Raw genomic sequence first — 26,883 nt, 5'->3', positions numbered from 1 at the left:
CCTTTGAGAACAGAATGATTTCCCTACCTTCTGATCCCAAGAAGATTCATTCAGAAAGAAAACCCTGAAGCAGAAAGAGCTTGATCTCCAGTGGGAAAGGCAATGGCTTCCTGGTTCATTCTGAGTCCATTTAGAAAAAGTTATCAAGATCCAGAAATTGCAGTAATTGTTGCTTTGCGGGTGGGGAGTTGGGGGTGTGAAATTAGGTGCAAAACAAAATGTGTAATATTTTGTTTTGTTTTCATTTGGGGTTCAGGTTTTCTTATCTCTTATCAGCATGGTAATTTTGCGAGCATATAATGTCAACCACAACACATTTTCATCTAAACTAACTGAATTTAGATCTTAAAAATAAGGGCAACTTTTTACCTCCATGGTCTTCCTCCCCAAAACCCGTAACTGCAGACTGATCATGAGAAAAGCATCAGAAAAATCCCAATGGAGGAACATTCTACAAAATACCAGACTGTTACTCCTCAAACCTCGTTAAAAGGTCAAACTCAAAAGGTCATCAAAAACAAAGAAGGTTTGAGAAACTATCATAGCCAAGAGGAGCCTAAGGAGACACACACAAAAAATGGAATGTGCTATTTTAGATGGAATCCTGGAACAGGAAAAGGACATTAGATTAAAAACTAAGGAGATCTAGGCCTTCCTTGGTGGCGCAGTGGTTGAGGGTCCGCCTGCCAATGCAGGGGACGCGGGTTTGTACCCCGGTCTGGGAATATCCCACATGCTGCGGAGCAGCTAGGCCTGTGAGCCATGGCCGCTGAGCCTGCGAGTCCGTAGGCTGTGCTCCGCAACGGGAGAGGCCACAACAGTGAGAGGCCCGTGTAGCGCAAAAAAAAAAAAAAAAACTAAGGAGATCTAAATAAACTTTGGATTTTTAGTTGCTAATAATATATCAATATCGGTTCATTAATTGTACAAAAAAGAAAAAGAAAAGAGTCCCATTCTAATTTAAGACATTACTAATAAAGAAAACTAGGTGTAGAATATATGTGAACTCTCCGTACTATAATTGCAATTTTTCTGTAACTCTAAAACTATCCTTAAAAAATGAAATTCTTTTTAAAAATTTTTCTGCAGAGCATTGTCCAAAATGTCAGTAACCCAGTCCCACTCACAACTCCCCTCCAAAATGTACCTGGTCATCAAGACTTTAACACCTCAGAGACGCCATCTCTCTTGTGTTTCTTACCCCCAAAGCGCCAGACCACCATTTAAGGTTAAAGACAATTGGGGGTAGGATGGGGAAATGACCCCTGCCTGGGCTGCCCCCCATTCCAGAAATTAAAATGACTCTAAAATGTTTAGCTACAAACTAACAACTTGCTTATTCCAGGTATCCAAACTTGACAGTTTAGTCATTTTAAAAGAGCTGTTGCAATTTTATTGCATGCCAAGCATCCAGAACTATCCATGAGAAAGACAGATAAGGTCCCTTCCCTCCTGGGGATTCCGGTTACATTCCAGGATGCATGATAGACAGCTGAGCTAGGGAGGGGATGAGGGTGTGACAGTGACCGAGAGACCCTCTGCTCAGGGTTTGCTCCAGGTGCAGCGATGTGTGGTCAGGCCCCATCCGCACCCTCTGCTCTCACCTCTCTTCAGACCAGAGAGCTGGTTAACTGAGGTTTGATACAGCCTGCAGCATTTGGGTCAGAGATTTTTCCAGCCAAGTGATTGGGGGCTTGAATATGATCCTGAAGGCAAGGAAAGATTTCTTCAGGTGGCTCCATTACTTTGGCAAGTCATTAACAGCTCTTCCTTAGACAAATACTCCTTGCGTGTCCAGTGAGTCTGAGTCACTGTGCTAAGTGATGGTGATCGTGCAAGATATTTCTCAGGGAGCTCAGAGTCTAATGTGAGACACAAAACAGAAAAAGTGATGTGAGTCTGAAAACAGACTGAGAAAATACAGCATGAGGAGGGTTAAGGTATAGAGATAGAGATCTGCAAGGCTTCCCCAGGCCAGACCCCATGAATAAAGATTTTTTTAAAAATCAACTTTATTAAGGTGTCATTTACATAAGTAAAATAATCTGTTTTAACTGTTTTATGAGTCTGACAAATGTATACGCCTGTGTAACCACCACCACAAGCATGATCTAGAATAATTTTATCACCTTAAAAATTTCCTTTGTTAGTTCTAGGAGTCCTTTTGCAGATTGCCTAGGGTTTTCTATATAAATCGTCATTATCTGTGAATAAAGAGCGTTTTACTTCCTTCTTTCCAAAAACCCCAAAACTTTCCTTTGTGCATTTGTACCCAATCCCTGCCCTCTCCACCCCCAACCCCTGGAAACCACTGATGAGTTTTGTTGTTATAGTATTGCCTTTCCTAGAACTTCCTGGAATCATACAGTCTTTTGTTTCTGGTCCCTTTCATTTAGCCTCATGTCTCTGAGAGTCATCCCCGTTGTTGTGTATGAGTACAGTCCTTTTTTTTTTTTCAGTACGTGGGCCTCTCACTGTTGTGGCCTCTCCCGTTGAGGAGCACAGGCTCCGGATGTGCAGGCTCAGCAGCCATGGCTCACGGGCCCAGCCGCTCTGCGGCATGTGGGATCCTCCCAGACCGGGACACAAACCCGTGTCCCCTGCATCGGCAGGCGGACTCTCAACCACTGCGCCACCAGGGAAGCCCGAGTACAGTCCTTTTTGTTGCTCAGCAGTACTCTATCATATGGATGTACCACAGGTGGTTTATCCATTCACCAACTGATGGACACTTGGGCTGCTTCCAGTTTGGGGCTATCCTAAGTAAAGCTGCTATTGACCTCAGTCTTAAAGGGTTAGTCTGTCAGAAAAGAATATTCTAGAAAAGAAGATCAGCAAAGGGAGGAGTAAAAAGAAAGACTGGAGAAAGAGGCAGAGGAACAGCCATGCCACCAATACTAAGGGAAGACATTGAAAAGACACGGCAGGATTTTCAGCAGAAAGATCACTTGATACAGTTTGCTGATTGGAGCCTGAAGATGACCTACGAGGACTGGAACTGGTTGTTTGTGATATGCACCAGACGTCCAGGAAGGCAGGTTTAATGAGAAGTGGGAAAAGATCTGTCTGAGTACACAGTTGGCACACAATGGTTGAAGCCATGGGTGTTGGCAAGATCACCCAGGCAAAGCACATAGAGTGAGGAGTTATTTGAGGGCTCCTCTGTCTCCCCCATGGGCATAGAAGAACCAGGCTGAGCATAGTACTGTGGTTAAGAACATGGACTCTGGGGCCAGACTTCTGGGCTTCAAATGCTAGCTGTGTGACATGGGGTAAGTCACTTGGTCTCAGTTTCCTTGTCTATGAAATGGTTTATAATACACCTACTCATGGGGTTGCTATATGGATTAACTGAGTTCATTCATGCATAGCTCTTAGAACACCATCAGACTCTTGCACATGAGAGGTGCTACTATTATTAATGTGTATTAAGGTGTTAGCTATTATTAATACAAAAAGGAAGAAAAGTCCAGGGTGTAGGTAGCAGGGAGACCTAAACTTGAATGTCGTCTCCATGCAAGGCAAGCTGAATGACACTGAGAAATCAAACGTTTCTGAGCTGAAAATTCCTTACCTGAAAAATGAGGATAATCCTTTCTACCTCACTAAGTTTTGGAAGGAGTAAATGAGTACCAGATCAAAAGAAGAAACCATCAAAGACTTCTCCCTACAGGGTTAATCTTTATTCCCTCCTCCACTCCTTTATGTTCCCATGGAACACTGTGTTTTTCATTTCCAGCACTTCCCCCACCACTGTGGTGGACTGTTTCCTGGTGTATTAGTCAGGATGGTCTAGGTTATGCTGCAGTAACAAAGAGCACCTGATTCTCGGTGGCTTACAACAGCCCAGGTTTACTTCTCACTCACCCTATGTGTCCAGCACAGATTGGTTGCCCCTCTGTTCAGCTTCACTCTGGAACTCAATTGAACAGTACATCCTGTTTTGGGGACGTTGCTGGTCATCATGAGAGAGAGAAAAGAAAAACACATTAAAGAAGGTGTTGACTTTTAAAAGCTTCCACCTAGAAGTAATACACATTTAGTCTTTTGACATTTCATTGTTCAAAGCAAGTTAAACGACCACACGGGTGTTTAACGTGGCAATGATGTGCAATCCTACTCAAAGGGGACAGGAATCCTCTATCACACCTGGGCCGCTAAACTGAGAGCCTCGGGAAGACAAGAACCGGGCACTAGTCACAGTCACACCTCCACCCTGGCATAGTGCCCTTGAGGTTTGGTGAATTAAGACTGAGAGAGCTTCCATTTGGCCTAGGTTTATTCTGCTCCAAGGTGGAAGGCCCTCCTCCAGTCGCTGCTCCTGTAGAAAGAGGAGTGAGCCTGCTGTCATCAGAGGGCAAAGCAGTCCCCCTTCCAGGTCACCAGAAGCCAGTGTGTTTGCTGACCAGTGAAGCAACTCCCACAGCCACCAGCTGCTCTCCAGTTTCCCAGGGGACCAAGCTCCTTTTGTATGTGGGCACAAGATAATAATTCACCACCTGCTTTACAAACATTGTTTCATTTGGCCTTCAAAACATGCCTGTGAACCCTCTGATGCAGGCAGGTAGCAGCATCCCCAGTGGACAGATGAGTCCATCAAGACAGTGGAAACCCTTGTGCATGGCTTCCTCCTTCCGTCTGTCCATCCTCTGGGGAGACCCCCCTCTGTCCTCTGCCCTGAAGCTGCCTTCAACCAGCCCAGCCCACAGGGGTCTGACCTCCAGGCCCAGGATTCCAACGGCATTTCATGGACACCACACAGCACAGCCTTTCATGCCACACTGCTGTTCATTGTGGTCTGAGCGCACGTCACAGCTCATCCATCTCCCACTCAGCGCCCGCTGCATAAGAGGCCAGGCCTGCATCTGGGCAAGTCCCCTCCCCCTGCCACCCACCCCACCTCCCCAACCCTCATACAGACTGCTGCCATCCGTGCCCCCGGGGGTAAGGAGAGAAACCGCCCAACCCCTCTCCAACCTACGATCTTGCTTCCTCTCGGGCATCCCCTTCTACCAGAGTCATTTGCCTGAACACAGGTTGCTGACATCACTCCCCTACCTCAAAGCCTCCCAGAGGTCACCAAGGTCACAGGACAAAGGCCGGACTCCCCAGCCTGGCATGTGAACTCCCTGGGAGCCAGCCCCAGCCTACCTTTTCAATCTGACCCTCCACCCTGCTGCCCCTGAGAATATGACACTCCTGGCTGACTTCACTTCCCCCTCCAGAGCCTGGGTTTAATATCTGCTCTATCGTCTACCAGCTGTGTGACCACCGGCAAGTTATTTAACCTTTCTGACCTACCGTAAAATAAAGATAATAATAGTATCTACCTCCTAGGACTGACGTAAGGATTTAATGAGTTTGGATTTGCAAAGCATGACAGGTCTTGGCACAGGATAATGCTGGGTGTGCTGTTAGTATTCCTACCACTGTTCTCTCCCTCCAGGGTCTTCTTTCCCAGCCCCATGTCTGCAGAATACAGGCCTCTGTCTTTCAAGACCCCTCTGACATTCCACCGCCTCCACAAATGCTACCCAGACCCCCCGGAGCCCCATGGTACTGTCTGCATTACCTCAATATCATAGTTATTTCTGTTCACCCTTCACCAGACGTCAAGGGCCTGTAGTTAGACACTGAGGCTCCTTCCCCTCTGTGACCCCCACAGGCCCCAGAGGAGTTCTTGGCACATAGTTTGGCAACATGATTAGTGAAAGTACACAGGCTCTGGGGTTTGACGGTCTTGAGTGCACACCCTGGCTCTGACACTGCTAGCTGTGCAATCTTGGGTAAATTACTTAACCTCTCTGAGCTCCAATTTTCGCCTTAGGAATGAGGATGACCATCTCGGTCTCATAGAGTTGCTCTGGGAATAAATCCAATAACCTCTGGACCCCCTGACACAGTGTCTGGCACAGAGGAGACCCTCAGCGAAGATTAGTTTCCTTTTTACCTTTAATCATGTGAATTCACATCTTCCACAGCTTGAGCGTAAGCACCTAGAGGGCAGGGATCATGCCTTCATCCAATAAGATGAAGGGAGAATTTGTGAGCTCGTCCAAGATGCTCCCCAAATATTTGAGCATCAGACATGTGAGTGGTCCTGAGGGAGGTCAGCAATGAGGGGACTGGGGCAGGGGGCGTTGCAAGCAGGAGGACTGGAATGAATTTTTATTTGTCGCTAACTTTCCTCTAGGCAAAGCTTCTGCACCATACCTCCTTCTTTTTTTTTTAATAGATAATTTTAATAAGTCTATATTCATTTTGAAAATTGAGTCAATAATCAAAACCTTCCAAAAAAGACATCACCAGGCCTAGATGATTTCACCAGGAAATTACACCAAATATTAAAGGGAAGAAAGGCTACAATTCTCCATAATTTTTCCAGAAAATAAAAGCAGAGGAACACTTGCTAATTCATTATATGAGGCTAGTATCACCGTAATATTAATCAGATCAGTTTGCTGGGTCGTGCTGCTTAGAGTATCTATGTTCATACAATTTTTTGCCGGCTTGATCTATCAGTGACAGCGGGATGCTAATGACTCCAACTGTATTGGTCCATTTGTCCATTTCGCTTAAATTTCTCAATATTTTCCTCGCTTCCTTCTTAAAGTGGAATGAATTACGCAGCTCCCAGGGCCTTCCTGTCCCACAGTCACCTCCTGAGGCTGCGAGACACTGAGGCTCCAGAGACCATCCGGACCCAGCAGAAGCTCCCTTCTGGCTGGAGGAGGAAGAGGGGAAGTCATCCCATCCAGGTTCCAGCTCTGTTTGACTTGCTGAGCATGGCCGTCCCCGTAGGCTGCATTCCGTGGCCTCACGCCAGCCTGGTGTGTAATACGCTCCAGCCACCCTCTCATTACCTAATGCCTTCCTAATCTGCAGTTTACGCAAGATGAGTGCAAATCTCTGAGAAACACTAAGAGAAACACCCGACCAGGCACTTCCCCGGCCGGCCTGCACCCTGCTTTGGGGCTGGCAGTTTCATCCTGGAGATGCCTGCTGTTCGTTACCATGTGGGCCACTTGGTACGGGACTTGGAGCTCCACTTCTCACATGACGCTCCCCCCAATCTGTACCTTCACCCCTTCTCTGTCATCACTCACACTGGACTAAAAAGTCTATTCTACATGGAATAGTGGGCAAAGCCTTATATCTTTCAGTAAAGCAGATCTTTCAACCAATGGTGCTGAAACTTTTGGCCGATCAATATGGAAGAAAAAAAATGCCTTGACCTTTAGTTCATATCATATATGAAAGTTCACTCAAAGTCTCAAGATGGATCATTATTGACCCAGATATAAAACCTAAAACGATAAAACTTTTACAAGAAAATAAATGCGAGATAGAATCTTTGTAACATTGAGCTAGGCAAAACTTTTCTTAGAAAGTACATGAACCATAAAAGAAAAAAGTGGTAAATTGGGCTTGAAAAAAATGGAAAACTTCACCTCCTCAAAAAGCATTCTTTAAGAACATGAAAAGACAAGTTATGTTCAGGGAGGAACTATGTATTTGCAAAACATGTATTGGATAAAGAACTTGCATCTGGAATATGAAAAGAATTCCTACAACTCAATAAGAAAACGAACATCCCAACTGAAAAATAGGCAAAATACTTGACCAGATAGTTCACCAAAGAAGAGACGCAGAGGGCAAATAAGCACTGGAAAAGATGCCAGACCTCACTAGACATTAGGGAAGTGAAATTTAGAACCACAGCAAGTTACCACTACACGTCTACTAGGATGGCTAAAATATTAATTAATTGATTAATTAACTAATTAACTGATAATACAAAATCTTGGTGAAGATGTGGAGCAACTGGAACACTCATACATTGTTGATGGGGATGCAAAATAGTATGGCCACTCTGAAAAGCAATTCAGTGATTTCGTATCAAGTCAAACATATGAGCCAGCAACTTCACTTCTAGGTATTCACCCAAGAGAAATGAAAACATACATTCACACAAAGACATGTACATGAATGTTGATGGCAACTTTACTCATAATAAGCCCAAATTGGAAACAACCCAGATGTTCTTCAATTGGTGAAGGGGTAAACAATAGGTTTCCATCCACACAATGGAATACTACTTAGCAATAAAAAAGAATGAACTAAGATACATACCACAGCATAGAGAAATCGCAGAAGCATTTTGCCAAGTGAAAGAAGGTAGACATAAAAATTTATATCTGTATGATTCCAAATCTCTAGAGACAGAAATCAGATTAAAGATTGCTAGGGGCTATGGATGAACAAGGAGAGTGACTACAAAAGGCACAGGGGGACTTTTGTGGTGACAGAAATGTTTGAAATCTTTATTGTGGTGGGACTCATACAGGTGGAAGCATGTGTCAAGTCTCATCCACGTGTACACTAGACAAGGGTCAATTTTACTGTAGGGGAATTATACCTCAATGAATACGACTTTTAAATAACAGAAAGTAGAATAAAATAAAATGCAAATCTGATGGAACCTGTCCTCATCATGAAGATAAAATGACACCAGTAATTGTAACAGTCAACGTGCAGCAGGCAGTATCTTAAGAAATTTATACCCATTGCTTCATTTAAGCCTCAGACAATCCTTGCAGGTCCTCAAACACAGCAAGCACTTTCCTGTCTCAGGCCCTTTGCACTTGCTGTTCCCTTTATCTGGAATGTTCTTCCACTAGATGACTCCATCTCCCACATTCCTTGGGTCTGTATTCAAAGTCACCTCCTCAAAAGAGACCTTCTGTCCCCATTCTATCTAGAATAGTCCATCAACCTATCACTCTGTACCCTTACCTAGTTTTACTTTCTTCCCAGATCTCAGTAGTACCTGCCATTACATTGCACATGCTTTGTTTCCATCTCTCCATAAGAATGTCATTTTTTCATTTGCTCCTTCTTCCATTCCAATACCCACTGCGTGCCTACCCTGCGGTATGTGTGGGCAGAGCAAAGCTCCCAGAGGCAGAAAGTTCCCACAAGGCCGAGATAGTGTTGACCGGTCCTGTCTCCCTCCCGGCACCCCTTCTCGTAACCTGGGAGGGGTCTCTGCAAGGGCTTCACCTGTTTAAGAGTCACAGAAGTTACAGCATGAAAAGAGCACTGGTCTTGGAGTTCAGACACCTTTACACCAGCCTGGGAGACCCTGAGCCAGGCACGTCACCTAACAAGGTCTCAACTTCCCCACTTGTAAAATGATTAGAAGCATGTTCTTTGGATGTTAGCATGAATAGGAATGGCCTAAGAAATCGATTTAAAATGCATGTCCTTTCCGAAGAAAATGGGATTCAGCAGATCATTGGTGGAGTCAGGAAATCAGCACTCTTAACCCTCACCCGGGGCAATCTGACAGTCTAGGGACCAAATGTTGGATATTGATAGTTTCAAATAATTTGAGCTGCAAAAGTCTTCCTCCCAATATCATTTTATGTAGAAACCATATATCCAGCGCATAAATTGGAGAAGCTCTGGGCGGGCGAAAGGAGCAGAATGATGCTGACTCCTTCTCAAGTGTTTCTCCCTCACACTTCCACCAACTCACCATGCAGTGGCCCCAGGCACCCTAGCGTTCCTTGGAACACAGTTTGAAAACCACACTCTAGAGCTCTCTGATTCAGTCATTGCACAGATATTCATGAGCATCCACCACTCTAGTCATTCTTCCAGGTACTAGGTATCCAACAATAAAAACAGATAAGTCCCTGCTCTGACAGATTTCACATTTTATGAAGATGGCCTACTTGCTTGCCACATGCCAGACACTGTTCTAAGGGCTGTTCATGTATTAACTCATTCAATTCTCACCACATCCCTACCAGACAACTACTACTGTTAGCCCCATTTTACAGAAGAGGAAACAGAGGCCTAGGGAGATTAAATAAGTTGTCCAAGGTCACACACTCGAAAGTGGCAGAGTCAGGATTTGAACCCAGAGATTTTAGCTCTGGCCAACATGTCCTTCTGAAATCCTGCCCAGTTCTCAGAACCTCTGCTCTATGAGCCCAGGAGGTATGTGTGAGCCCACCTGAGGCATGTAGGTGCCTCTGCCTGCCTCACCAAGTGTGAGTTCAAACAAAACCCTTTAGCACCCAGGCCCTGCGGGGTTAAGACTCCAAGACTGGGCTCCAGGTGAAACCAGACCCCACATGACTTCCAGTTGACGCAAGTGGCCTTCTCTACCTGCAGGGACACCGAAAGTCTCATCTCTGGGGTGTGGAAGAATGTTCTTTTTGGCCCGGGTGCTGAGTTTATTCTGGTCACCACTGCACCGCCTTGGCCAGCTCTTGGAAAGATGACTGGGCCCAGCAGCTCTGCTGGTGTTCCCAACTTGACAGGGTGACATTGATGCATCTGCAACCAGAACGTCAGCACCAAATTAGGAAGCAGCACGGGGACACAGCCAAGTGAATTCTGAGTAAGAGTAGAGAGCACACGGACTGGCAAACTCTTCCAACAGGAGGCTGGGGAGGGAGCTTAGAGGTCATTTACACACAGGCCACTCATTCTGCCAACTGGGAAACCAAGGTCTTATTTCAGCTGTGTTCTCAGGCTCTGGCCGCTGCCTCTGAGGTTGAGAAAGGTGATGGGACTGGAGGCAGGCAGACAAGTCCATATCCCAGTCCTGTCTTTAGTGAGCTCTGTGACCTTGAGCACTTAACATCTGAGTCTCCGTTCCCCATCTGTACAAAGGAGATGATGATATCCCTTAGAGATGCTGTGAGGATTGCAAGAGATGATTCATTCAACACACCCAATGCCAAGCAGCTACTCAGTAATATTAGTTCCTCGCCGCTCCCCTCTCCTGGATTTACCCAAAATATACCCATTTTCAGGAATGACCTCACCTTAACTGAGACTTAACGGGTCTCTGTTTGAAAATGGGTGGCAATCTCATGTTGCCCTAATTGGTCAACAGTGTCAGCTTCACCCAGGAGCTGGTTGAAAATGCAGAGTCTCCAGTCCCACCCAAACCTGATGAACAGAATCTGCATCTTAACAAGATCTCCAACCCCACTCATGAGAAGCACCACTAAGCATATGTTTTTAATGAGTTGACTTACTACTGCTTTTGGCCATCATTGACCCCAACTGTTGGTAGCCAACATTTGTTGAGACTTTGATACATGGCAGGCATGTGGGAAATGTTTTAGGGGCATGATCTTATCTAAACTGCACCATCTCAGGAAGTGGGAATGCTCACTAACCCATTTCACAGATAAGACAACCGAAGCTAAGGTGGGTGAGTTCCCTCCGCGGGTAAGTTCTAGAGCCACACTTCAAACCCTGGGCCTCTGCAACTCCATGCTCCTCACTTTGCCACCCTGCTGGCTAGAACTAAGCTACCTCTGCCTCTGCAGAAACTGGGCATGGGTTAATTTTTTTAATCCCTGTTCTCCTTGTGGGATCCCAGTGAGGCCTCTTGGGTATCTGTGAAATGGCAGTTTCAAGTCCCCCCGGGGCTCCCAAGGTGGGTTTCTGAGACCCTGGAGGAGCTGGCCAGCTGGACAAAGCCAGAGAAGCCAAACCATTCTCTGCTCACTTGAACTGACTAAGTCCAAGGTCAACAGGCCCCTTGGGGAAGCAGGTAGTGGGAAGGCTAATGCTCTGGGCACTTCCCTGCTCCCCGAGACTGGCCCTCCCATCTAAGCTGCCCCCTAGAACAGTCAACACTTTGACCTGGCAAGCCTGCAAGCCAGAAGGAAAAGAAGAGTTATGACAAAGGAGAGCGGGGGACGTGTAATAATGACAACGGGAACACTAATCTCTGACCGAAATCCCAGGCCAGGCCCTTTGTGTGTTTTATCACCAATCCCGCCTGCAGCCCTGCAGCTCTGCAAAACACTTATTTTTATGTACCCATTTTACGGATGAGGAAATGATGGGTCAGAAAGATTTTGCAACTTGCTGAAGACCACAGACCAAGTAAAGAGGGAGGCTGGGATCCAAATCCAGGTCCGTCTGACTTCCCAGCCTGGATTCTTTCTACTTTGAAGGGATTTGCCTGAATTTCAAGCCACCTAAGAGGCACCTTGGCCTAGACACTGAACAGATTTGCCTCATGTAACCCTCACCGCCACAGCATTGGGGACAGGTGGCATTATTATTGCAGCTGAGGCAGGGAGCGGTCACGTGACTTGTCTGGGTCGTACAGCTAATTAGCTATGGAGCTGGTATTCGCTACCAGGTCTCTCTCACCCTGAAGTTCAAGCTCTTTCCTCTTTCCTGCCAGCTCTGGGAAGTATAAAGTGTTTTACCCCAAGAGAGCTCAGGGTCTACTGACGTGATAGGACTTTAGTTGTGGGAATAAATATAAAAGATGAACATCTGCCAAAATGGGGGAGCAGGTCACTCACACGTTAAGAGCATATTCATTAGCATGAGACTTCCTATGTTCAGATCCCATTTACTAGCTGTGTGACCTTGAGCAAGTTACTTACCCTCTCTGGGTTTCCATGTACCCACCTGTAAAATGGGACAAATAAGAGTGCCTTCCTCACAGAGCTGTTATAAGAATGAAATGAGGCCATGCCGGTAAAGTGCTAGGGCAGTGCTGGGCAGACATGAGTACTCAGTACACGTGGGTTCCTATCATCACAGTCTTTCTAATTATTCCCTTTCTGTGTTCATAATTGGCACAGGACATCCAGCAGTGTGTCGAAAGCATATTGAGTGTTCAGGGGCTGTCCGTGAAATGTCCTCCACAAATTCACTTCCCCAGTGAAGAAGTGAGAAAGATGCTGATCAGCAAGAACTTGGAAACCAACTCTAACTGCAGCTACTGAGAAAGAAAATTTCAAATACAAGACGAGCGTTGGCTGCAAATCGGCTATTCTTTCCCCTCTCTCAGCCTTGGCTTCCCCATCCATAGAATGGGGAGAGTGTGGGTAAACCTGCCTCCCGGCTGCTGACAGCTATGGCTCCACAGGGAGTGGGTTTGGTGGCTCTTCACCTCCCAAAGGCCTCCCCGCGTGTAACGGGGATGGGAAGTCCGTTTGGAGTGTACTTGAACCCTGACCCCACAGGCCCTCGTAGTCCAGCCTTCTACTGGGGGTGCACCTGCTGCCTTCTAGCTAACAAGGCATGGAGTTGAGATCATGACTGAGCTGCACAGCCACGGGCCTGGCTCGCCGGGCTGTGCTGACCAAGTGCAACGGCCAGGTGAGGAAAGTGCTGGGGACTCTCATGTAGTCACTGCCTGAAAGGACAGACCTCAAAACCAATGTTTTCAAAATGCCGTGTCCTACGTCCAAAATTCTTCTGGCTCATTCCATGGAAGTGCCTGACATTGATCTCATTTGGGTCCAGACACATTCTAGAAGGTCACGCACAGCACACCAGCTTGTACCCAGGAAGCTGAGCTGCAGGGGGCAGGCGCGGGGGTGGGAGCTTGGTCAGGAGTGGCCTGGCTGCTGTTTGGCTGTGGCTTCCCCAGTCTCAGCCTTGGGGTCCCCTCCTAAAATGGGGTAAGTGTGGACTAAATCTTTTTTTATAATAAACATTTTATTTTGGAATAATTTTAGATTTACAGAAAAGTTGCAGAAATAATACAGATAGTTGCCGAATATCTCTCACTCAGTTTCCCCCGATGATATCATTTTACATTTCCGTGGTACATTTGTCCCTATTAGGAAACCAACAGTGGCACATTATTACTAATTAAAATCCAGACTTTATTTGGATTTCACTCATTTTCTCACTAATGTCCTTTTCCTGTTCCAGGATGCCTCATTGCATTTAGGACTAAATCGTTTACAAAGTCTCCCAGTTCTAAAAACCAAGAGGCAGTAAGCCCTCATGGTTAAGGGCTCTGGATGAATGCTGTGCTGTGTGACTTTGGATAAATCCCTCACCCTATCTGAACCTCTGTCTCTTTATCCATAAAAAGGGGATGATACCAGTACTGCTTCATAGGGGTGCTGTGAGGTAATCATTTGTTAATTCACGTGAAGCACTTAGCACGGCTCTTAGTACACCATGAGCGCTCTGTTGATAAGTCTCAGCAAGTAGAAATCATAGACTAAAACAAGGAGTAGCCCAGCATATGGTACACTTCCTGGCAAAAAATCCCCCAGCACAATGGCTGCTCCAAAAAGAAGATATCATGTTGCTGGTCTAGCACATCAAACCCAAAGTGTAAAGCACAGGACTGGAAAAGGCAAAGATCTGGAGTCAAACAGGCCAGGTTAGAGTCCCATCCACCCACTGCATGAACTTGGACACACTGTTCAGCCTCTAGGTCTCGGCATCCATATCTGCTAAATGGGAACAAATCATTCACTTCACAGGGTTGCTGAGGAGATAAAATGAGATGCGTACTGTAAAGCATCAAGCAGGATTGAGGTGTGATATTTGTGAAAGGGACCATCTTTCTCTTTTCCTACCTCTTCTAGGAACCCTAAGTCATTGACTGCTACTGGAATCTTTAAGAACCCACGGAGGGCTTCCCTGGTGGCGCAGTGGTTGAGAGTCCGCCTGCCGATGCAGGGGACATGGGTTCGTGCCCCGGTCTGGGAAGATCCCACATGCCGCGGAGCGGCTGGGCCCGTGAGCCATGGCCGCTGGGCCTGCGCGTCCGGAGCCTGTGCTCCGCAACGGGAGAGGCCACAACAGTGAGAGGCCCGCGTACCGAAAAAAAAAAAAAAAAAAAGAATCCACTGAAATCTCATATGGGCAGTTCCCAGGGGTTGGTAATGAGATCCTACTCCTCTTTTTTTTTTTTTTTGGAGGGGAGCCAAAATCATATTGAAAAGCCAGTCCCATAATCTTCATTGCTACAATGTCTTTTCTCATCCAGAATGAAATTTTCATTCTAGTTTCACGCTGCCTGTGACTAGTTTTAAAAGGAAGAATAAAGCTATTCCAATGGTCCCTCTGATGAAGATTATTGTAGGCCCTGTTTTCACACAATCAGTCTCTTTTCACAGAATACCAGCTGAAGAGGACGAAGAAGTCAAAGAGTATCACTCCTGTTTAAAGATGAGCAAGTGAGAACCAGAGAGGCAGGTCTGCTTGTTCAAGGTCAAATAGTGGAAGAGCTTCAGAGCTAGGGAGAGACCCCTGTCACAGGATCCCGGCTTCTGTGCTCTCGGCTCTCAGACGTGGAGGCCCATTAGGCTCTGAGCTGCTGGAGGACATCCCTCCATTTATCCATCCACACATGCACCCACCCACCCATCCATCCACTCATCCACTCACCCACCCACTCCTCCATCCACTCATCCATTCACCCACCCACTCATCCATCCACTCACCCACCCACTCATCCATCCACTCATCCATTCACCCACCCACTCATCCATCCACTCACCCACCCACTCCTCCATCCACTCATCCACTCACCCACCCACTCATCCATCCACTCACCCACCCACTCATCCACCCACTCATCCATCCACTCATCCACTCACCCACCCACTCATCCATCCACTCATCCATTCACCCACCCATTCACCCACCCACTCATCCATCCACTCACCCACCCACTCATCCATCCACTCATCCATTCACCCACCCACTCTTCCATCCACTCATCCATTCACCCACCCACTCACCCACCCACGCACCCACCCACTCATCCACTCACCCACCCACTCATCCATCCACTCATCCACTCACCCACCCACTCATCCATCCACTCACCCACCCACTCATCCATCCACTCATCCACTCACCCACCCACTCATCCATCCACCCATCCACTCACCCACCCACTCTTCCACCCACTCATCCATTCACCCACCCACTCATCCATCCACTCACCCACCCACTCATCCATCCACTCATCCATTCACCTACCCACTCATCCATCCACTCATCCACTCACCCACCCACTCATCCATCCATGTTGGCATTGGACACCTTCCTGTGATAGGCACTGAGCTGAGAGCTGGGAGCCAGGGGTGACAAAGATGGTCACAGTCCCCAGCTTCATGGAGATTTCTATTCACTGAGCTAGGACTGAGTCTTGGTCATCTGTTTCCCAAGGGTCTACCACAGTGCCTGGCACATGGTAGGTGAACAGTAAATGTTTTTTGAATAATGGATATCTCTCATCTTCAGTAATGCTCCCACCTTTATAACTGACGTACTGAATCGTTGTGAAGACATTGAAGGGGCTAAAATCTCAGTATCTGTATTTGTCTTGAACCATCTTCTCCAGTCGTCATTCTTACCAGAAGAATTTAAACAGCTGTGTGCAGACATAGCCACAACATTAGACAAGGAGTTAAAGACCTGAGTTTATGTCCCAGCCCTGAGCTGCTTACTTCTAAGTAGCTCCTGAAAGACATTCGAGCCTGTTTTCTCATCTATCAAATGGAGCAAATAATATTTGACTTGCCTATTTCACTTGGCTGCTGTGAATATAAAAGGAGAGAGAGAAGGAGAGGGAGAAGGAAAAGGGGAGAAAAAGAGTGAAAACTTCTAGAAAGTACAATATGAATAAACAGTCATTGAGATGTTACTTGAATGATTTATGTTGAGGGTACAAGAGAAAATAAAAGTGATCAGCTTTGTAACCAGTGCTCGGTACACTCTCCTTCCGACCTTCTATAATGTAACTGGTTGTGATTGCCCCAGATTTGTTCCGATCTTTGAAGAGATTAAATTTATGGATTTGTGGCATCACGTGTCATCCCAGCCAATCCTGACCCATATTTCTCTCCACTTTGTTCATGCAACGACAGTACAAAAAGGTGCTGTAACCTTAATTGCTTGCAAAGTATTTTGAAATCCTTAGATTAAAAAGCTCTGTGAAGTCCAAAGTATTAGCCTTCTGTGTGCCCAAGAAGATGTGCTGAGCCTCGCCTGGGTTCATCAGGGCAGGGAGAAATTGCAGTGTATGTTCTGAGGACCCAGGAACTTTGGGGTGTAAGGGTCTTCTTCGTGGAATGGCCCTAGATCAACTCCCAGCTTCCTAGTCTCTTAGCTACTCAGGCATCTGACCATTCTTTGTGTTGCTTTGTGCTTTTCCCATTTCTCAAGTTCCTGGGTCACGAGGCCTGAGTTGCACTTACTTTGGTATCATAGGTTTCTTTCCTGAGTGATCTCAGCCTAAGTCCTAGAAAAGGGCAACTGTGCCACCTGTAATTTCTGTATGCCTTTTCGTTTAAGCCCAGAGTGATGACTTAATCCTCATTCTAACTTTTACCATTAGAACTTAGAGCTAAAATTCTGTCCCATGGTGGTAACCCTTGGAGGAGGTGTCATGTAGGGACTGAAGCGGGTAGGAGGGGGCTCCTGGGGTCCTGGCAGTGTTTTGTTTCCTCGCCCTGACTGTAGGTTAGGCCAGTGTGTTTGTTTTGTGAAAATTCAGAGCCACACACTTCTACGTGCATTTTTCTATATATTTGTTACACTTACAATGCAAATGTTTTTTTTTAAAATCACTCTGGATGCTAACTGACTTCATATAGAATAAATTCTGATGTGATAGTGAAGCTATACACCTAATCAAATCAAAATCCTCTTTCTCTGCCTTTGTAATTCAAAATAATGTCGCTTTCAGTTTTCCTTCCTTTAGTTCCATTTTCACACTTACAGGAAAAAAGGACAAAAAGGAAGAGCCTCAATTAGCCATTTTAATTAAGTCTAATGGGGGAGGCAAGGGGGAGGTTGGTTCTCATCAGAAGTCCTGTGATGCCTTCAGGGATGTATGTGGACCTCTGAAATTACAACAAAATTCTGTTGGATACACATGTACATTTTTCTGAGGAGTGTCCACAATTTTCATCAAATTCTCAAGGGTCCCTGAACTAAAAAGGACCATAAGTCAGAGGGACTCTTACAACTCAAGACTTTTTTATGTATGCTCCTCTTGAAATGTTTCTCGACTCTAAATTCAACCCATAGCCCTCACCAGCCTGATTCACCAAATTGGTTTCACCCATCAAAATGAATTTGCCCACTTCAATGGAAAAAGTGAATGGGCTCAGCTGTCAAAGGTCATACACAATAATCATCATCTGTTTACTTCTCCATCTCTTCCTCGAGATTCCAGGCCCTGATGCCAGAGATCTTTGCATCCTCAGTGTGAAATTGCACCAGGCGATGGCCGATTGGACTCCAAAGAAAGTCACTGCACCAATTTACGAAACCAGATTTATTAAAATTTCTCTACAAGTCAGAAACAGCCGTCTCACATATATACACATGTACAGGAAGGATCTAGTGTTTCGAAGCCCCAGCCAGCCCAGAGTCCTTAGCCGGGTCATGTATCACAGATACAACATTCAAGCAACCACAAGAGCGTTAGCGGGACAGAGGCTTCTGTCCTCCCTCTTCTCCAAGTCCCATGATTCTGTCAAGGTAATATTGCCAATGATCATTCACATTTCACGTGGTCTTAAGACACGCAGGTTATTCAGACAGACACAGACAACAGAACAAGCGTCAGAGCCAAAACAACAACAAAAAAATCGGACATATGTATAAAAGGTACACTATATGTACAAAGTACACAGTACGTGAGGTATACACGGTATTCTCACAATGCATGTTAGTAGTTTGCCTAGGCGTAGCCCTTAAAAGTGACTGCCTGTTTTTGTGCCATTTCTCAAAATACAGTATGTTTGGTTTACCCGTTTAATCACCTGATTTCAGTACTGTCTGAGACATTTACTGATATTTCATCTGTACTTGTTTTTTTAATGCAAGTTGCAGTTTCTTTGTTAAGCTCTATCTTTTGTAGGTAGTGAGTTCCCATCTCTGGAAGCATTCAAAAAGAGGTTGCAGACCACCTGTGAAAGAAGTTGTGTGGGGGGGGACGGCGGATCTCTGCATTGGTAGGTGGCAGAGAAACGAAAGAAGTTGGACCAGATGACTTTTAATGTCCCTTTCAAGTTTAAAGGTTTGGGGCTTGCTATTTCATCCCAGATACTGATGATACAGATGTATTCATAAACCACACCACATCTGAAGTATTAACAACCTGTCATGCAAAACTGCAGACCATACCCATGAGGGTGGTTAAAGTATAATTCTGGAAGTTAGTCTGAGAACCGTCTAAGACTATCCAAAATTCACTTTCTCTGAAGCACAAAGATGTTTAACATTTGCTCTTGGGAGAGGGAGTGGAGAGCCTTCTTATCTTTCTCCTCCTAGACAAAATGCTCCACCCTGAGACGGTCTTGGGGAAAAAAGTAAAGGATAAATGCTAACATGTTTGAGGGGAACCAAGAAAGCTAATGGTTTCCAAGTGCTCAAATTCTTGTTAGAAGTCTCCAGTCTCTCTGTCTGAGCTCAGAGTTGTAAAATAGCCAGGAGTTTGAATCTTTTATGATACTTTTCCACAGTTAGCTGGTAAGTGCTTTTATAGTGAAGAGGTGGGAGGGCGCATTTCAAGGTCAGAAAGAAGGCATTAGTGCAAATGAGGTCTTAGCAGGAAATGGAGGAGAAATTCTGGGTTCGTGGTTCAGGCAGCCCCTGAAACAGTCTGCTCCAAAAAGATGAAGAAAGGGTGAGTGTTAAACCAAACCAGAAAAAACAACCTTCCGATCAGAGAAGCTAGGGTAGCAAAAGTCTGGCTACCAAAGACAAGTTCGAAGATGGCAGGTTTATTGGCCCAAATTATTTGTCACCCTGTTAAAAATATGGTTATTGCCCAAAATGCCACTGTGCGATTCATTTCCTCTCCCTTTAGAATGTTCATTTCACTTGATCACATGCTGTAGGATATCCATACTCCTTGCCACCTATAAAAGATGTGGAAGCCCCAAATCTGACAAAGGGACAGTTGGCGAAGGTTCATTAAGGGAAACAACTCTGCAGGGCAGCCAATCAGAGTGTATGCTGTCACTCATCAGGACAGACAAGAAAGAGGGCGCCATGTTGAATTCAGCAGTGACAGTCTTTATGCCATCACGTGTCTGGCTGGCCAGACGCCGAAAGGCCTGTCCATCTTTAGAAATGGAAATGCCATGTGTGAGAATTATGAGGTTTCTGAGGTTTGGGGATTAGCAGAAGAAGGAACTGATGTCACTGTCCTCCTGGTACTCTGGAACAATCTGGTCGGAAGTTCCTATTTCTGAGTCGACGTACCCAGGTTCCAAGACAGACTCGAACCAGGGATGGAGTAAGATCTCTGGAGCAGTGAGTCTTTCTGAAGGCTCCCGTCTCAGGAGGCTGCGAATGAGGCACCTGGCTTTGGGGGAAATGTGGTCAGGAATGCAGAACTGTCCACGTCGGATTTTGGAGAAAAGGGCACTGGGGTCTGAGTCATGGAAGGGGTATCGTCCCACCAGAAGGGTATAGAGCATCACCCCGAGGCTCCAAACATCCGCCGCCTTTCCGGAGTAGGTCCCTGTGGTGTTGAGAATCTCGGGGCTCACGTAGGCTGGGCAGCCGTGTTTGTCTGACAAAGCATCATCTTCTCCCTTAATTATGTGTGTATCTTCTAGACTTTCCAGTCTGAGCTGGGTTCTGTAGGAGAGAGGAAACAAGCCATTACTTCCAGATCAGCTACTATGAAAAACAAGGCCTCCCCGATAATAGCGCCCACAAGTACTCATCGCAAAGGCCCAAGGAATGCCAGTTACCCCTTCATCCAGTTAGCAGTGCCTTGCATCACCCAGGAGGACTCAGGATTTCACAAACCAATACAAACTGCAATAAACATTAGCAAAGTATTGAGAGAGAGCCTGGGGTGGAGGGTATGATGCAAAGCCCCAAATACTATTCAATATGCTACAGCTTATAAGACATATCCTAATAGGGGTTACACAATTTACAAAGTTCACATTGCAGCAGTGGGAGCCTGTCTCAGGGGAATGCTGACATTTCTCCAAAAGCTATCAGGGAAGAACAGTTTACCCTACTGCTTCAGGGAGAGCCTGGGCATCCTACAAGCCGATCTTATCTCTTATCATGCCACTGACTGCCAGGGCTACTTGGACCCATTGCTTGGCATTACAGAACATTACAGAACACGGAGCCCAAGGTCACTGTTATTGCGCACAGGTTCTTAGCACTCCTGCTCACATTGATATATACACACAGAGGGAATTCTGTCCACCTGAGCCCGAGCCATGATGGCCATGATGGGAAATGTACAAGGAATGTTAATTACAGTTATTGGGAGGTTTAATTGCAAAGAATGCTCAGTCTGGACAGAGAGGACAAAGAAAAGCAGCTGGTGGATTTGAAAGATGCAGGAGCCCTAAAACGCCCTTGTATGTGTGCACATGCACGTACAAACACACACACACACACACACATGCACACACACCCTAGGATGGCACATCAACACCTGAGCTCATTTACTCAGGTAAAAGTTTATCTCTTCAAGTAACAACTAAGGTTTGAAACATCTTTAGTTAAGGCTCTCTGATGAAGCTGCAGGTGCCTCCTTGTTCAGATCCAGCCACTCAAGCCTCTTGGCTCCCCCAAAGCCCAGAACCATGTGGGGAGTCTCCAATACATGGTGGCCACTTATGCTCCTCCCAGCTTCTCTGAAACAACCCTGTGTCAGTAAGTCACTCGTTGCGAAGTTAGAGGCAAACATTTGGTACAGGCTACTGGGTCAATTCCTTTTCCTCTCAAAGGTCTAGGTTTTTTTCGGTTTTTTTTCTTCTTCTTCTTCCTGCCTTCCTGTTCCCTGGAGTGTAGTATACATGTGCTAACTTCAGTATGTCCTCAGCCTGACCTCCCCCCCGTCCCCGCCCCCTGCCCGTCGTTATGTAAAATACCCATTGGTTCTGTAAACGGAAAATATGACTCAACCCACACTGTCTGCCACTGATTGGCTGCTGTAGTACTAAAACCCTGCACCTGTGCTGGTTACACGAATAGCGTCAGCCTGTCATTGCTTAACCCTCGGGTTGCCAAACTCCACGCACATGATATTCGCCTGTGCAATAGCAGATTTCAACAGTAAGCAAGGAGGTGTGTAAGGTGTGTTTCAGAAAATACATCACCATATCAAAGGAGAGTGTTCCAGGAATTGCAAACTTCTTCATTGCCAACACTTTGCTTTTCTTTGCTAATCAGTATGATCCAATGACTCTTGCAAGGTCAGACACAAAGCCATGCTTTCTGGCAACTCAACCCTATACTTTTTCATAGGATCTGAAGTTAAGGGTAAAAAGAGCACAGGTGGGGTGAGCCCTGCATGAATACCTACAACAAAGTAACACACACCCACCTGTGCAATTCTACAATGGTATTGCTTTTCATCTTTCCACAAGGGATGTGGCCCACCTCTTAAAATCAGGTAAGGTTTATCTCCTGTGGCTTCCTGAATTCTCAACTGAAACCTCAACTCTGAATCTTAATGTCACATTATAGTCTTATCGAGCTCATCTTGTTCTTTATGAGGTAAGCCATGATCTATATTTAGCAACCAATTCTAGCCAGCTTCCATTTCTCATTCAGCTGTGGCTATCTTCTGAAGATGTATCCAAACAAGATGTCTAAAAAGTCACCGGAGAATGGGGAGAAGATACTGGGGGCCAAGCCTGACTCATAATAGGAGGGTGGTGTGAAGGAAAGGGATAGGTTTCTGCAAATACGACAGTCTGACCAGCTCTGTGATACTTATTAGGTACAATAAATAAATAAATAAATAAACAGGGGAAGAAAACAAGAAAAAAAAAAACCCACTCGGTATAAACAAGGATTTGAAGACATCCTCTAGGAATGGATGTTGTGAAGGGTAGACTGACATTTGTACCCCAGAAGAACTGACCTTTCTGACAACGATGGGGAATAAACCTGATCCTGGGGTGGAAGCGGGGAGGGCATCCTGTCCTCACGTGACACCCCACAGATGCACCAAGGTGTCCCCAGGCCACGTCCACAAGGGTGCAGAATAACCAACTTTGGCTTTGGCTCCTCTGGAGAGAGGATTTCTAAAGACTAACTCTGGGACAACTGAGCCCTTGGTGTTGTTTTGAACCAACACCCTGCACCTAACTGCTCGACCTGGACCCTCATTTTGGTGTCAAAAGGCCCAGGAGGGGCTGTAGAGGCTGCTCACCTCTCCTCCGTGGAGAAGACAAACTTCCTAAGCTTTAGGTCCCCCAGCACGATGGCTGACTGGTGGCAGTGGGCAACGGCAGAGACGATCTGCTTGAAGAGCCGGGCAGCCTCCTCTTCCCGCAGCCTCTTCCGGCTGCGCACGTAGGAGTGCATGTCCCCAAAGTCCCTCTCAAAGAAGACATAGGCTTTGGTTTCCCCAAGGATCACTTCCACAATGCCAGTGATGTTCCTGTGTGAGGGCAGCTGGATGTAAGGCCGGATCCTGTCCTGGTAGTGTTTAATGGGAAACACCTGCAGAGAGAAGGGACTCACTTAGGAGGCTAGAAAAGCAGAGGCTGCCTCCCAGATCCTGGGCTGGGCTGCAGTTCTCAATCTCTGGGCTTTGGTTGAAAGTGAGGCTCCATTCATTTACCCCAACCTCCTGCAACCCCTCTTAGCTCTGCAACCCCACCTTATGCAGCCTGGGCTACTCCTAACACCCAAAAGCAGTAGCACCTAGGGCTAGCAAATCTCCAAAGAGCTACCATACGGATGGTTTGAAAGAAGTCTTCTATGTATGGCCTTCCGGCTCCAGAGAGCTAAGCTCCTAAGTCCCCACCCTCTGTGGCCCTTTCTCGTTGGCAGGCAGTGCTGTGCAAAGTGGCTGATAGAGGTCCCCCTGGGATCTCCAGGGGCAGGCCCTGGAAATGCATGGCCTCCTGCAGCCCAGAGAGAGCACAGGACATGGTGACTCTGCAGCCTCCAAGTGGAAGAACATACAGCTGGAGAACGTACAGCTCTGTCATTACTCAGAAGGAACACATGACTCCAAGCGCAAGACTGTCAACACAGCCCTAAGCAACCTGCCTAGGCTGACTCAGGTATAAGCAGTCTTGAGTTAAAATTCCCACAGGAGGGATACGGGATCCTCTCGGGGGGGGGGTTTCATTTGTTTACTTTTCTCCCCCACCACCACCACCAACTCCCATCCCCACTTTCACTGGGGACACGGGTAGCATCTTCTCTGAGAAGCTGGCTGTTCTCTTTAAGGGCCTTTGGTTTAGTCCGGTTACTCATATCCTAGACTCAACTGGAAACGGTGACACACGGGCTGTCACCATCTGGATTCAGCTATTATCTGCTCGGAGGAACTGGAAGGGGTTGCACAATGACCAGACCCACCCCACCTCTGGCCCTGGGTTGCTCTGGCACCAGCTCGGAAAACCCTTCCGCTGCCCCCCTCCTCCCACCCCAGCCCACACTCATACCCTCTGAGCTCTGCTCCCCAGCCACCAAGAAGAAAAGGTTTTTCCCCCCTTTAAACTGGGCTTGATCACACATGCGAAGTTTCGTTCGTGTCGGACAGTAGGTGGCAGCAGCGAGCCCAGGGAAGGGGAGCTCGGGGGGTCAGGTGAGTTGCGGAAAACCAAAGAGCGACTTAAACTGAGGGGTGACCCTATCTTTCGGGTGAAAACGAGCAGCCCGGAGGGTTCTCAGGGATGTCTGAGGCCCGGGTGTCCAGCTCGCAAAGGGTGCATGGCCTGCGTCTATGGGCGCTAGAGGAGGGTGCGGAGGATCCTGTTTGCACGAGTTGTATCCCCTCCTGGATGGAGCCCCTTACGTTCAAAGGAAAACCGCGGGCCGGAAAAGCAAGACATGAATGGAAGCGAGGGTTCCTAGTCGGTGTGGGCTTTCCAACATTTCTATTCCGGCCAAATCCCCCCGCCCTCGCTGGAAGACCCTCTCAGACTACTCTCTGGGGGGGACAGGGTTCCGGTTCCGGCGCGGGTTCCAGCCGGAATCCCCAAGACCGGAGCCCAACACGGACTTCCCGCCCCCTTACCACCCACGGCTGAGCCCGGGTGCCTCGCAGCCCCAGCAAGAGAGTTGCCAGCTGCTCCAAGCTCCAAGGAGGCACCCACAGCAGGGCGTCCTTCCAGAACGAGGGGCGGGGGAAGCGAGGAGAATGGGAAACGGGGAATGGCATGGCCCTGGAATCCATTTCAATTCCACAACTTATGTGGAACGCCACGCACTAAACTCGGCGCTAAGCAAATAATATAGATGTTGTAAAGCAACTGAGCACCGCGCTTCCTCTCGACCGCCAAGCCCCCGCTATACCACTCCATCCGAACCCCTCAATCCCCAATAGGGTGACCCTGGTCAAATGCTGCCTTACCGGGCTCAAACCCCCTTATCCGCCTTGCCCCAAGCCCAAGCCCTGATGGCACCTTCGGTCCCCGGGCGACGGCGGGCGAGACCCCAAACACCTTTGCCTGCCACCGTGCCCCCTCACCCCGCGACCCCCCGCCGGGTCCCGGCCCCCTCAGTGCCTACCTTGCAGCGCAGCTCGCGGCCGGTGTGGAGGCACAGCGCCCGGGACACATGCTCGCGCTCGGCCAGGGGCAGCAGCAGGTAGTCGGCGATGCGGCTGGGCCCCGGCGCGCTCCCGGAGCCGCCGCCAGCCCCCGGAGCGGCGGGCGGAGGCTGCGGGCTGCAGGGAGAGCCAGGGGGGCTGAGGTAGTCCGGGGGGCTAGAGCACTCGGAGAGACGTGGGCACTTGGCCGCCACGGCCGCCGCGTCGTCCGCGTCCAGCAGGCGTTTGGCCGGGGCGCCCCGGCCGACCGGGAGCAGCAAGGTCGGAGCGCGGGGCTGCGAGACGCCGCTCATAGCAGAGCGCACGGGACCGACCCGCATCCCGTCCCCGGCCGGGGCGTCCCCGGCTTTGTACGTCCTCGGATCGGCGCGGGAAGGCGCAACGGGGTCGGCGCCGGCGCCGCGACTTACTCCAGCCCGCGGGATGGAGGCTGCAGACGGAGCTTCGTTCTGCCCCCACGGGGGGCAAAGCCGGAGCCGCTCCCGGGCGCTCGCGGTACACGCGAGGGCCACGGTGGCCGCGCGTCCGGGGCAAGGAGGCCGGTTCGGGTCCCCGGATCCCCGTGGGTACCGGCTCGGGGCGCCTCGCTATTGTTGTGGAGCCTGCCGACAGTCGGGGAAGCAGAGGCGGCGGCGGCCTCCGAGGTCCGGAGCAGCGAGAACAGGATTCCGCAGGCTCGGCGGAGCCACGGAGCAAATGCACTTCCCGAAGCAAGAAGTGTCGGAGCGAAAGCCGGACCAACTTTTCCGCGGCGCCCGGGATCCTAAGCGCTCCGGGCTCCCGGCGTGAGTGTGCGCGAGACAGACGCGCTCGGAGAGGTTGACTGAGTGTGAGTGAGTGTGTGCGCCGCACCGATCCCGGCCAGTGCACTCCTCCTTCTCCTTTGCCTCCACCTCCTCCGCCTCCCGGTGACTCACGCTGTATACACATACACTCACAGGCCGGGCTGTGTAAACAGTTGGGAAGCCGGGTTGTGCAATGAGGTGGCTGCGACGACTCGGGCCCTGCCGCCGGGCGAGCAGTCACCGGAGCGGAGGGGAGGTGCAGCTGGGCCGGCGGGGGCGACGGGGGTGGCCCGACGGCTGGGGATGCTTCGGGCAGAGCGCGCTCCGGCGCAGGTGGCGTGTCCTGAGCCCGCTGGGGCGCGCGCACACGCCCCCCGGGCCGGTCTAGGCGGGAGGAGGCGCGCGCCCTCCCGCAGGCCGCGGGCTCAGCGCGAGAAGCCGTAGGAGGGGGGCGGAGGAAAAGTTCCCGTGACGTCAGGGTCCCGGGGAAGTGGGCGGGAGGGGAGGGGCCGTGGGGGGGCGAAGCGACCGTTGATTGGTGCGCGCTCCCCATTCACTCCGAGCACAATGGACTGCGGGCGCGCGCACCAGGGCACCCGCCGCTCGCTGCAGCCGCGGGGTGACACCTCTTGCCTCGGGGATCCCCCCAGTGCCCCGCGCCTTGGGACCTCCGGTTGGAGCCGTGGGCGTCGCCGAGGCCCGGCGGTAGCCGGAGGAAGGGAGGAGAGAGAAGGTGATGAATTCCAGAATCACTCATTCACCCCCACG

At 48.5% G+C, this 26,883-nt stretch overlaps 1 protein-coding gene across 1 annotated transcript; it reads right to left on the bottom strand.

Annotated features, from left to right (window-relative positions):
- Positions 1–19,952: 19,952 nt before the first annotated feature.
- On the bottom strand, positions 19,953–25,650 carry TRIB1 (tribbles pseudokinase 1; the record flags this gene model as incomplete). The annotated part of the gene is made up of 3 exons (XM_079722595.1): positions 19,953–20,418; positions 22,973–23,265; positions 25,291–25,650. The coding sequence occupies 3 exons, from the start codon at positions 25,648–25,650 to the stop codon at positions 19,953–19,955; spliced, it is 1,119 nt and encodes a 372-aa protein (XP_079578721.1).
- Positions 25,651–26,883: the final 1,233 nt, after the last annotated feature.

This window comes from Hyperoodon ampullatus (genome assembly GCF_949752795.1).
Source record: "Hyperoodon ampullatus genome assembly, chromosome: 17".
NCBI classification, from domain to species: domain Eukaryota; kingdom Metazoa; phylum Chordata; class Mammalia; order Artiodactyla; family Ziphiidae; genus Hyperoodon; species Hyperoodon ampullatus.
Note: the sequence above shows the minus strand (reverse complement) of the source record. Positions and strands in the feature narration are given on the sequence as shown.